This window comes from Zingiber officinale, chromosome 4B, assembly GCF_018446385.1.
Source record: "Zingiber officinale cultivar Zhangliang chromosome 4B, Zo_v1.1, whole genome shotgun sequence".
Classification (NCBI taxonomy): Eukaryota; Viridiplantae; Streptophyta; class Magnoliopsida; order Zingiberales; family Zingiberaceae; genus Zingiber; species Zingiber officinale.
The window spans coordinates 125,391,216-125,403,245 of record NC_055993.1 but is presented as its reverse complement, the minus strand read 5'-3'; the positions used below and the strand labels follow the sequence as shown (position 1 = coordinate 125,403,245).

General features: G+C 37.7%; 2 protein-coding genes across 2 annotated transcripts; both read right to left on the bottom strand.

Moving 5' to 3' along the window:
• Positions 1-753: 753 nt before the first annotated feature.
• LOC121976486 (mitochondrial inner membrane protein OXA1-like) lies at positions 754-7,382 on the bottom strand. Its single transcript, XM_042528665.1, has 9 exons — positions 6,792-7,382; positions 6,607-6,697; positions 3,847-3,888; positions 3,583-3,641; positions 2,661-2,736; positions 2,376-2,507; positions 1,773-1,880; positions 1,441-1,495; positions 754-1,319 (listed from the first exon to the last, which is right to left on the bottom strand). The coding sequence occupies exons 1-9, from the start codon at positions 7,244-7,246 to the stop codon at positions 1,033-1,035; spliced, it is 1,305 nt and encodes a 434-aa protein (XP_042384599.1). The 5' UTR covers positions 7,247-7,382; the 3' UTR covers positions 754-1,032.
• Positions 7,383-7,720: 338 nt separating this feature from the next.
• On the bottom strand, positions 7,721-11,768 carry LOC121976485 (WD repeat-containing protein 44-like). Its single transcript, XM_042528664.1, has 8 exons — positions 11,438-11,768; positions 10,044-11,111; positions 9,868-9,958; positions 9,622-9,779; positions 9,485-9,536; positions 9,059-9,138; positions 8,876-8,969; positions 7,721-8,780 (listed from the first exon to the last, which is right to left on the bottom strand). The coding sequence occupies exons 1-8, from the start codon at positions 11,513-11,515 to the stop codon at positions 8,188-8,190; spliced, it is 2,214 nt and encodes a 737-aa protein (XP_042384598.1). The 5' UTR covers positions 11,516-11,768; the 3' UTR covers positions 7,721-8,187.
• Positions 11,769-12,030: the final 262 nt, after the last annotated feature.

Here is a 12,030-nt window from a genome sequence, read left to right as displayed (position 1 = left end):
CCCTATTCATTCATTGGATAGGTGAACTGAACTCCACCTGTTAAACAGATGGGATCCGAGACAGGATCTCCTGGACCACTTTTTTAATCTAGGGGATATGTCACTCATATTTACGGTCAGATCGTGACCGCAATCCGACCGTAAATTATTGCGATCCCTTCTTGGGTTCACGCCCCACCAAATTATAATTTTTGTTCGGAACGGATGGTCAAAGACCGTCCGGAGGACACCCTCGCTCGACGTCCAATAACATGACCACTTATCTACCACCGGAGACCTCCGACCGTCCGCTCCAAACAAAAACTATAACCTGATAGGAACAGTGAACCTAAGAAGGGATCACAACAATTTACGATCAAATCACAGCACGATCCAGCCGCAAATACGAATGACACATCCCCTAGACCATAAAAAAATGATCCAAGAGATATGTACTTATGGAATCCAATCTATCCAACCAATGAATGAACAAAAGATCAGCACTGATCCAGGGATCCGAGACCAGAAGATCCTTGCCCAACAAGCAGGGCCCGCTACAGGCAACCACGTGGCTTAAAAAAAACAGTTGAACCAACAATTTGAATCGCCAGTTCAACAGTTACTTTTAGGTTTGAACCGGAACCGGCCCAGTAGTGTAACAAAGTCAATGGGTCAGAACCACAATAGCATCTATCATTGGATTATACGTATACAAAAATTTCAAATGTATATAAGGGCTCTACTGAAGAATCCAGTTCCATGCAATTCTTAAAAGAAAAAGGAAGAAAATATGGCTATGTGATGAAAAGATGCCGAATGAATCATCTAATCATCTCTCTCGATCAATGTCTTCCCTAGATACAGGTTTTCATACACCAATTATCGACTATGCGATAATAACATTATTCTCCTTTTAAAAAATCAAATTGCTCAAGAAACTGAGCAATATTACAACATGTGTGAAAATATGATAAACCTAGCAAGTAATAAAAATCCAAGAAATGGTTGGCATGGTGCGCACTGACTGGGAACAAAATAAGCCAAGAGCATTTCTCACCTTTTCTTAGTTTTGTTTCTAGCTTTGACGGTCTTCTCCAAGTTTCTAATCCGGTGACTTATAGCGGAAGAAGAATATATCTTTTTCTCAGAGGTCCTACTTTGCTCGGGCACCATAACCCTCGGTGGAAAAACTGGAGACGCTGCCTCAGCTGTTGTAGATAGGGCTACAGGTTCTGTCTGCTTGGAGGTGCCAAAGAAAGAGAAGTTCCCACCCGCGGGTTGTGGTTGAGGAACTACTTCTGGGAGATTCAAGAACTTCCTCACAGGAGGGCGTTTCATCACTGTCGAACCAAACATTGAATTCAGAAGTCCTTGTGAGTGAATTGCAAGCGAAACAAGAAACATTTTGCATAGATAAGAAAGAAAGAGACAATGCTAGATTTTGGAAAGAAGTGGACTCACCAAAACCATACCCAAGCGAGAAAAGGTTCGATGTAACCCAGTAACAGAAGATAGCCTTGAAGGTTGACAAAGGATGAGGTTAAAACTAGATATGATATATTTTGACGTTCAAGCATTGAAATAAAGATAATAGGAATGCAGTCGTGTATATTAAATATAGGCATTAGTGCTCCAAAGTTTAGTATTTCTATAACTGGTAGTTGTGCATTATAATTACATAAGAATAATTAAGAGCTAGTCTACAAACTGTGCAAAGGATATCTTTAGATCAAAATTTTATATTTTCAGATACTACACTCTCAAAATTAGGATCAAAGTGATTAATTAAATACCTTTGGAAAGCTGGCTGTAAATGGAACTGTCAATACTGCAAGACCCCTGGAGAAGTTCTTCATGGTTTTTGCCATAGAATTTCCTTCCATTCCTTCTAGCATGTTAAGCTGAAATGACAGAAAAAGTAACCATACTATAATAATTATGAGACAAGCAGTACTCCACTCAAAGAAAAATTAACTTTAGTCCCAAGGGTATTGTGAGACAATATCAGGAATTGTTAGGGACAATCATGAAAGTTTGACAAATCAGATACAATTTATGGTGATTATTTATCCATAAGTGAACTGTGTACATTAGATTATATTTCATATCATTACATGCATCATCTTCACCAAGATTTTTTTTTTTTTGAAATGAATTGATCATAATCAAATGAGTCTACGATTGACACCTAAAAAACCCAAAAAACAAAAAAGAAAACGAAAAAAGAAAAAAGAAAAAAGAAAAAAGAAAGGCACAGAGAAACACAACCCAAATGATCTTCTCAGGCTTGCAAGAAGGTATTTAATTAGTCTTAACATAACTACTGGAAAATGGATATACATAAACATATTCCACATTCAATTAAAACCAAAATCTATTAGTTTAAGAAGCCTTACCTCTACAGTTGCAAAGAATACCAGCGCTGTCAATATTGGAAGGATGTACTGAGGATCAGGCGTTGTCAAGTCAGTGAACCATAGAGTCCCACCACCCTTGAAAGATGGAACTTTCTCAACCATGTTCGAGATCTACAACACATATCATAATATCAGTTATCTGCGATTAAAATATCATTACCTACTATTCATGAAACAGGATTTTTAAGATTGAAATGACAAATGTAATCAGAAATTAATTATCAGATAACATGGTCGAAATTGAAATGAAATAAACGAGCTTACTGCAAAAAAGAAACTCATGAATACTGGGCCTTGGATAAAGAGTCCCTTCAGTGGAGTAAATGGTGTGACCCCATGCCTAGAGTTATCAATCAAAAGTAGAAACCAGTAAGAAGGCTAATAGCAAGATGGAAAGCATGTTGATCATTCAATCAACAAGAATTGGCTAGATAATAAAAAAAAAACAAATCAAATTTTAGACAAGGTTTGAGTGGGCTGATTAGACAGGGTTGGTCATCTCCCGCGTCTAAGACATAACCGGCTTATTGGCGGGAGTATATATCTTTTTTATAATTAAAGCACTGCCCTGAAACTTAAGTTTTCATGAAGTAAACATCTTTTTTTTTTCCACTCTTTAATACTTAACAAGAGACTTTCTACGACTAAACCAAACTGTCACATACATAACATAGCCTCTACTAATCTGACTACCTTGTCATGCACAGATGGGCGAATCGCCTTAACATAAGCTGATCTAATTTTACTGGCATATTTGTTAATTGATACAATCCAAACACAGAACATAAGCTCTCCAGGAGAACCAATATATAGTCTTATATTTTTAGCATTTACAGCTAGACATTCTTCCATTTAATAAAAGCCAACTAAACAAATAACTCTGCTGCTCCATAATGGTCACTTCAACAGTGATGGAATGACCTAAATAATGAGAGTTCCATAAAAAGAGTTTAGCAGATTCTGGTTCACTACATTGCCCATCATAAAAGGTCAAGTTTGATAAATTGGCTCCAAACTAACATCTCATAACGCTTGAAAGCACAAACATAAGTTCTCAAGAGTGCATGTGTGTAAACAGTTTATGACTGCAAGGTTAGCCTCTAAGTAGAATACCTTGCTTAAAAGAAACTAACAAGATGAATGAGTAGTTAGAAAAAAAAACAAGGCCAGCTCGAACAGAACATACTTTTTGAACAATTCCTTCATTCGTTTTTGACCTTCCTGTAATGATTTGGGATCCATTGTCTGCAGCAGAGCATCAAATATACATGCGTATCAATAAAACACTAAACATGAAAAAGAAAAAAAGAAAGAAAGCAGAGTAGCAGACAACTTCATTTCAGTGTAAGCATTTGTCATCACATTGTTGGTGATGTGTTGCATAAAGGATGAGTAATGTAGAGTAAAACTATTCTTGCTCTAGATCAATTATCAAGAATAAAAATCATACATCCATTTGCTCCCTAATCTGCTCCATCTCTGGTTTTATCATCTGCACAGGGCAAAAAACAACTTCAATAATTGCTTTATAGTTCTAAATCTGCAGTGAGGCAGAGCCAAACAAAGAGAATGACCATCCCATATGAGAAACATAACCTTCTATTAAATCAAATGAGACTGGTGGTTAGACTAACATAAGAAAAGAATAATAGTGCATCCTGTACACAATAAAAGACCATATTCTATAACACTAAGCATAAGGAAAGAGGTTCAAGAATGTCTGCATTCTCAAATATAGGTAAGGTTATCAGAAAGGTTTTTCTTCAAAAGTTAATTTGAAGTATGCATCATATTGTTTTGGCAATGTAAGACCAATATAAAGAGTAATGTATTACATCTTATAGGGAACAATATAAACACTACAACTGAGCTCAAAGGCGATTTTTAACAATCTTATTGAAGAATAAATCATCATACCTATCTTAACCATCAAGTTGTGTTTGTCCTAACAATTTGGGGTTGGCTAGATGAATCTTATCACTAATAAACTATCAATTGTTTATCTCAATTGAGCTCTTTGCAAAGCTATATCACTACAAATACTCAAGTCAATTAAGTCCCTTTGTATTATTTTGTATTATGTCAACTATTGTTTTTCTTTGGCATATCTATCTCTTAGGTCTTCCACTCTAATTCAATCTATAAAATCAATTGGTGAACTTCAAACATGTAGAAGTCATCTTAACCTATTTTCTTTCTTATAATCATCTAATGGAGATATACCTCATTTCTCTTGTGTGTTATTATTTATTATGTTATTTTTCTAATAGCTTCATACATCACCACTTGGGCCGCATATTGCGCTGCTATATCGATCTTCAAGAGGATTGCTTTGCAGCTGCATATGACTTATGTTAATATGCAGTTAAAAAAAATTCAACCAAATTCTTTTTAACTAATTAAGACTAAACCAAATTGACTTGAATTTCTAGCCTGCCATATTTTACAAAGTTGATTAATTTTAATTGTTTCACATTGTATGAGTGTGTATGAAAGTATGATTTGGATATGTCAATAAATATACTATATTGCATGTATGTGCATCATTTTTATATACAAGTATGTTTTGCATATATCCTAGTGCTATATGCGTTGACCACATACTGCCTGCAATTGTTTTTGAATCGTTGATTTTGACTTTTTCTTATGTGTTTCTTTCTAATAATCTAATGTCCTGATCCATAAATCATGGCAGTGATACAACAATCTTATAAACTTTTCATTTTAGCTTAAGAGAAAGACAAGGTCAATTGTCGGCCAATGACAATCACACACAAGACTACAGAAAGTTCTCCCTGTTTTCACCATTCATTTGTCATTATCCTATAAATTAATCGCAAGCAAAAATTCCATGTAAAAATTTAGTATCTCAGCAAATCACATAAGTGTTGAAGCACCTAACCAATACAAAGGTGCTATACTACCTCTTTGGTTCTTGTTATTTTACTGGGAAGAAAAAAAAAGGAAACAAAAAAGAAGGATGCAAAATTAACAAATAAAATATGGCAGAAAAATCAAGTTATTTGCAGCTGGCAAACTTAAAGGTACATGATTGAAAAATAGATCGACAAAGTGTGGGATCTAATCAGGTGGCTTAAGACCTTTCAAACCAAAGCTACAGGCTCATGAAGGACTCAGGCCAAGTTACTAAGTTCTGATATTCTAGAATCTAGATATGATATGAACTCATAAAGAAACCATGGTTCAATATAGAATGGATTGTAGTTGTGCTTTTGGCACTTGGTGAATTGCAATTTTTGCAGGTAAAAATAAAATATACATATATATATATATATATATATATATATATATATATATATATATAAATCTGAGTCTTATTTTGGAAATGTTAACAGAGTTGATCTTATTTAGTAATATAGTTGCAAAAAGTTCAGCGGAAGGATACAATACATGTTGTTACACCCATATAGTTGGGATCAACATGGTTGGTGACGTTGACGATAATAAAGTTGACTTGGTTATTATTCAATTGAAGATCATCTTGCTGTTTTATAAAAATAACCAGATGGTTCCAGGAAACTTAAGAGATTTCTTTCATTCAGGACAGACTAACTTAGAAAGTACTCAATGGTGCAATATTTGCTAGAATGATGCTGAAGGAATGCAAACAGATTAAGTTTTAGTTTGGTAATGCAGTGAAATCAAACTCGTTATCCGCAAAAACTAATGATGACTTTAAAATTTATAATGATTTTATTTGTTTGGACTTGTAGGATAAGCATGCTTTAGGAATTGTTAAATTCTATTCTCTGCAGAAAACGAACAGTGACACAGTATTTACTTGTAAAGTCAAAGTCACTAATGATACTTATACCTAAGAGGTATGCGTCTTCTTCAGTGGAATCTATAAATATGCATCTAAATTTTAGAATATTAAACAGTAAAGTACAATTTGCCAAATTGATTATTCTGATTTCCATGTCTTAGACGATAATGCTTGTTCCATATCATATGTGATAATTACAATAAGAAGTGAGCTATCACTTTTTGTTACTTTTCAATGTGTTCAATAATAAGTTAGATTGGATAAAGACAACTTGAACACCTGTTCAGTTGTGAGTGTCGAGATCAAAATTAAATATCAAACAAGAAAATCTCAAAGACAAGTATAATTCGGACATATTGCCGTGCCTCCAATCTGGAGAAACTATCAACACAGAAATGGCAAATATATCAAATTGTAACTTACACTAAGCTTCACAGTGGATTTCATCTGACTCAACAGAAGCGGAACAGTAAGCATCCTGATCAATACAGTCGTCAGAGCAATGGAAGCCCACCTGAAACAAAGGATATCGTGAAAATTTGTTCTTGCTTCTGCCACCAACGTCAAGTCATTTAATACCCATCAAAGAAGTGCAAAAAGATTCTGACCAGTTGAGACCCGTGAAAGAATGAACTGCATCGATCAAATGCTGCAGAGCTGCCACGGGAAGAAACGAATCAGCCGCCGCAGCTGCTACCTCCCCAGGAAAAGGAGCTGGGACGGCCGCAACAGCGGTCTCCACCACTCCGCTGTCGGACAAGACCTCCGTGACGTCGTTTACGAGTCCGATCTCAGTCGAGCCTTCGGTGGCTGAGGAATAGCTGCGCAGGAGGCAGGAGTCGAAGCCGAGAGGAGAGAAGCCGGGGCTTCTCCATCCAACATGGCTAGAGACCGATGGGACGAGAGCAGAGGAGTAGTAACGGGAAGGAAACTGGGACAACGGCGGAGGATTCGTGGGTTCGGTGGTTTCCCGATCATCGAGGAGGATGTGAGAGCAGGAGGGGCGGAGGCGGCGGGTGAGTTGGGTGAATGAGGCGGTGAGGCTTCTCCGGCAACAAGCCATGCCGAGGAGAGAGAGAGAGAGAGAGGAGAGAGCGAGATCTGGGAATTAGGGTTTATAGGGCTTTGAGGGTGGTGGCAAAGTAGAAGAATATCGACGACGGCGATTCGGCTATCAGCGCGCCCTCTCTCTCTCTACTCTCTCACTTCATTTTTTTATGTTAATTAATTAAATTAAGTATATTTTATGTTAAATTAACCTCAATATTTACTTCTAGTTAATATTTAAATATTTTAAATTATTTCAATTATATCTTGTTAAGTTTATTCGACTTATTAAACAACAAATTTTGGATTTTTTATTTTCTAAAAACAAATATTCTGAGTAAGCACGATAAAATTGACACTATATGATTTTTTATAAAACAAGAGAGAAAGAAAATCAAATGTTAAATTAAAAGTAAGTGATACACCACTACATTTCATAAAACTGGCTAAATTCGTGCATCCTTTATACATGTGATACATCACTTCTTCATTTAAAAAAAAAAATCAATGCTTTTTTGCCTTTAAATGAATAAAAGAGTATAATTATCTTAATTTTCCTATCTAACAGAAACTTTTATCCCAACTGGAGCACTTTACAACAATTGGATTCAATCTTAATGAATCATATATCAACTGAACCCTAAGAAAAAGAAAAAGACATTTCAGTAAACCAACCAGGACTTAAACTTCCTCTGCCAGCTTCAGTTTCTTCAATGAACAACTGCTTTTGCTAAGATCCAATTCAACCATACTTTCTGAGCAAACATTTACGTTTCGGTTCTCGAATTAACTAGTTGAACTGGCTGGTCTAGTCGGAATTTAAAAGCACTGGTTCAATGTGATCCTTCCGATATGTTCAAGGGCCATCAGCATGTTCCCAAGCAAAATTTTGCCAGGATGCTTGTCAGTGATGCCCCTTCATAGATCAGAGGCATAGAGCAGCTTTTGAAGGCTAAGTTATCGTAGATGAAACGGCAAACCAAAATTCTGATAGGTCCTGATCCATCCATCATTCCCAGCAGTTACTATCACTTGGCCCCAAGAGTGAGAAGTACTCAGGCATGATGTTTTCAAGAACTTGTAAAGGGATCTGGAAAATCTAGGTGCAGCAGAGAACAAGTGGATTTTCTCCTCAGGCCAGGTCGCTGAGCTCTTTGTCGCTAACCCCGAGAAGAATTCTCGAGTCAGAGTAAAACTACCAGAAGATGAGATACACAAGGTGTTGTTACTGCCGCAGGTGTGTTTGACATCATGTTCTGATGTATGTGGGGCTTGGAGTGGGTTGCTGCTGTGTTCTTGTTGAAGATGGAACGCCTCGGAGGTCATAGAAATCTGATTACTGGAAGTTAGACCATGCCAAGGTATAGCAATTGACGCATTGTCGGACAAGAAACGTTCATGGGACCATATGCTCTTGCAACTTTTGGATATCGGTAAATCAGGGTTTACATTGTTCCAGACATGAACGTAGCAATTTCCACTGGTAGAGACAATATGTTGCCCATCTGCCGTGAAGTATGCAGATATCTGACTGCTAGCATTTCGGAAACCTAAACATGAAAATTAAGCGAGAAGGTTGAGAACAAAGGGACGACGATCATTGATCGCGAAAGCAAATAGATTAGGTGATAAGATAAACACAAACCTCTATATTTGGTGACCACATCGATCCCGTTGAATATTCTGATTTGCGAGTCCGCAGATGTGACCAACAATTTTTGAGTGTCTCTTGGGCAAAACTGGAGGAGAAATAACAATGCATAAGTGAAAAGAACTTCGTAAAGCACATAAAAATAACTGTTTGAAAATTGACCACTCCTCAGATTACCTGAAATCCAGTAATGTGCTTATAAGGAGACTTCTTTTTGCCTTGAAATGATACCTGAGTTTCCATCTGAAGATGATTACCTGTTACAGAAAAGATATAATTATAAATAAGAGAAAATGCAGATCGTGTCTCTACTGATTAAAAGAGTTGGTACCAGAAAGAGTGCATTCACACAATTTTCAAACCATAAGAACTTGCTAATACTTAAACCAACCACCCACATTATTCAATTCAAATGGCAGAGCACATGAAAGGACAATTTATAGACGAAGTTTCTCCAAAATAAAACAACTCTAATTTGTTCTTTACATATGCAAATGTTTTAGGTCTAAATCAAAAACTCTTAGAACAATTAGCTAGTAACAAGTTGAAACACGACTACACTTAATTTTCTGCAATTCCATCTATTTTGATTTAAATAATTACCTGAAGCATCATAAAAGCGACAATTGCCTGCCAAGGTGCCGACAACAACACCCTATAAGGACCGAGAAATGTTGATGTTTAGATGACATTCTCTGAGCATCGAGCTACCATAAACAATAATAAAGTAACTAATGTACCTTCCCATTTGGTCTATAACAAATTGCAGTAACAATGTCTCTAGCATCAACCCAATCCACAACTTGACATCTCGAGATTTCCCAAATCCGAACTTTTCCATCTATGGATCCACTAATGAAGTGATTCTCATCAAATGGGTCAAACTGAACACATGTCACTGTATATTTATGGAGGAATTTATCAGATTGGCTTGAGAGAAAAGATTATTGAGAAGCAGCACACTATAATGCAAAAAACATAAATACCATAGTCGATATGGCAGAACACTTTGAGACAGTTGTCAGATCCAACATGCCACAGGCGAACAGTTTTGTCCTTGGATGATGATAAAATGTACTGAATAGAAACAAAAGAGGCATTCAGACTTGAAAGTGAAAATTAGAAAGAACGCCTAAAATTAAGCTGTTTTAGGGTAAAGGACCTTATTTGAAGACCATGATAGGTCTAATACATCTGCTTCGTGACCATGGAATTCATGCACAGGTTTCTCAGATAACTGGAAAATATCAGGAGGAATTACAACACAAGCTGAATCAAGAGATTTGCTTATGCGCTTGGACTTGGATTTTTTATCATCAGTGCGGACAGAAGTTAACTCTGTTCTGTGATTTACAGTGAAGTATACACACAAAGGATCGGCCTTGTGAATGCTAATCTCATCTTTCCTGTCACATTCCATGACACACCACACACGAATAATCCCATCTGTACCCCCACTAGCTAAATACTGGCCATCAGGGCTAAACTTCATTGTCAAGATTGAGCCATTGTGAGCTTTGATATCTTGCCTCTTGTAAACTGCAGATAATTCCTTTGTTTGCTTCCTGTATGGCATGACTTTCACTCTCTCAATTCCAGCAACTTGACTCTTATCTGGATCACTGAAGGCCAAATGATCATTATCACCTTCCTTGTCTACCGTACAAACAGCAGCACCAAGTCTCCGCAGCCAGCCAAGCCTCTTCTTTTTGACTGAACTGCCAGATTTGTTTGACACACTAGCCCCTCGACGCAAAAGCCGATCAATAAATGATGGTGAATCCACGAAGCACTCAAAATCATCAACTGTTTTCTCTGGATTGGGAGAAACTTCATCATGGCTTCTCAATTTATCAATTTTCTCCATCTCCTCCGCTGTGATGGCTGCACTTTCATCAAATTTGGTAGTTTTGCATACCATGTTCACTTCCATAGCTTCACTGAACGACGTCCTGGCGTTGCTGCCTTGCCAGACATCATTCACCTGCGTTTGTGCATCTGGAACAGGTGATCTACAGAATGAGCATGAGAATTCCCTCTGCAGCCATCCCATGAACTTATCTCTACGTTCCTTGATATTACCAGGACTCTTCAGCCAAAGCTCCAATTGGCAACCGATGGTTTTCTCTTCTAGTAAAGTATCATTCTTTGTCGGGCTGCCAGGGCACGAATCGGACACTGCCGATACATCTTCCCTTGAGTCGAAGAACTCATCATCTTCTCCCTCTTCCTGAATAACGAAACTATTAGCTATAATTCCTCGCCTTAAACCAAACAAATAAAAGAACGACAGCAAGATCGACTTATAATCTAAGAAGCAGATTCCCCAGTTCCCTCGACCGTGAACAGAAAGCAGCCAGACAAAACAAATGGATCGCACTTCGAAATGAGTCAAATTGAGTCAAACAAGAAACCATCCCGTTCCAAAATCAAAGAAGCAAATTTTTTTGACAAAAGGAGCATTTTTATTCATTTTATACCCCCAAAAAAATCCCTAAAACAAGATTCGACCTAAAAACAGATACAGAATGGAACAGGAGAATCAGAGAAGCATGCCTGAACAGCCACCCGACGCTCGGCAGCCCCCAAAATATCCGGACGAATAAAATCTTCTCCGGCACCAGCAGTCCCCATCCCCTCCGATCCCCTTCAATCCCCTCCTCTCCCTGCCCAGATCCGAAGCAAATAAAAACCCAATCTTTCAAGAAACCTCGGCTAGCGTTCGGAATCCTCGAACCCCCGGATCGGATGGCGCGGGGAACAAATCGCTTCGCAGTTCGCTCCCGATTCACCCGCATGCAAGCTGCCGCTCTTCTCCTTGCATCCTTCGCTCCGCCCGATCGAACGCTACCAAAGGCTGCTCCCCGCGTTCCAACTACTAAAAAAGACGAGACCGAGTCTAATAAGGATTGCAGTGAGACTGCCACGTCGAAACGATTGTCCCGACGTGGTCGATCACTATTGGCCTGACTTAATTAACCCCAAGGCAAAAAAAATTAATCCTAAAGTATTGCCGTATCTAGCAAATCCGGACGATAATTTAGCGCCTTAATTGATTTTGATTAATTAGCTGAATCGGGATTAACATTTGACTTGGAAATGCCTTCGAGGCCACGACCTATGTACGCGAAAATTTGAACCGGACCGCT

Bases quoted from the DNA above. Each gene is read 5' to 3' on its own strand.
- LOC121976486 (XM_042528665.1), bottom strand. From the start codon at position 7,246: ATGGCTTGTTGCCGGAGAAGCCTCACCGCCTCATTCACCCAACTCACC. The intron at 2,508-2,660 runs GTAAGCTCGTTT...TATGTGTTGTAG, and splicing joins TCATGAGTTTCTTTTTTGCA to ATCTCGAACATGGTTGAGAA. The intron at 1,496-1,772 runs GTATTTAATTAA...TCAACCTTCAAG, and splicing joins TTACAGCCAGCTTTCCAAAG to GCTATCTTCTGTTACTGGGT.
- LOC121976485 (XM_042528664.1), bottom strand. From the start codon at position 11,515: ATGGGGACTGCTGGTGCCGGAGAAGATTTTATTCGTCCGGATATTTTG. The intron at 11,112-11,437 runs GCATGCTTCTCT...TTCGTTATTCAG, and splicing joins AGCGTCGGGTGGCTGTTCAG to GAAGAGGGAGAAGATGATGA. The intron at 9,780-9,867 runs GTATTTATGTTT...ATAAATATACAG, and splicing joins GTTCTGCCATATCGACTATG to TGACATGTGTTCAGTTTGAC.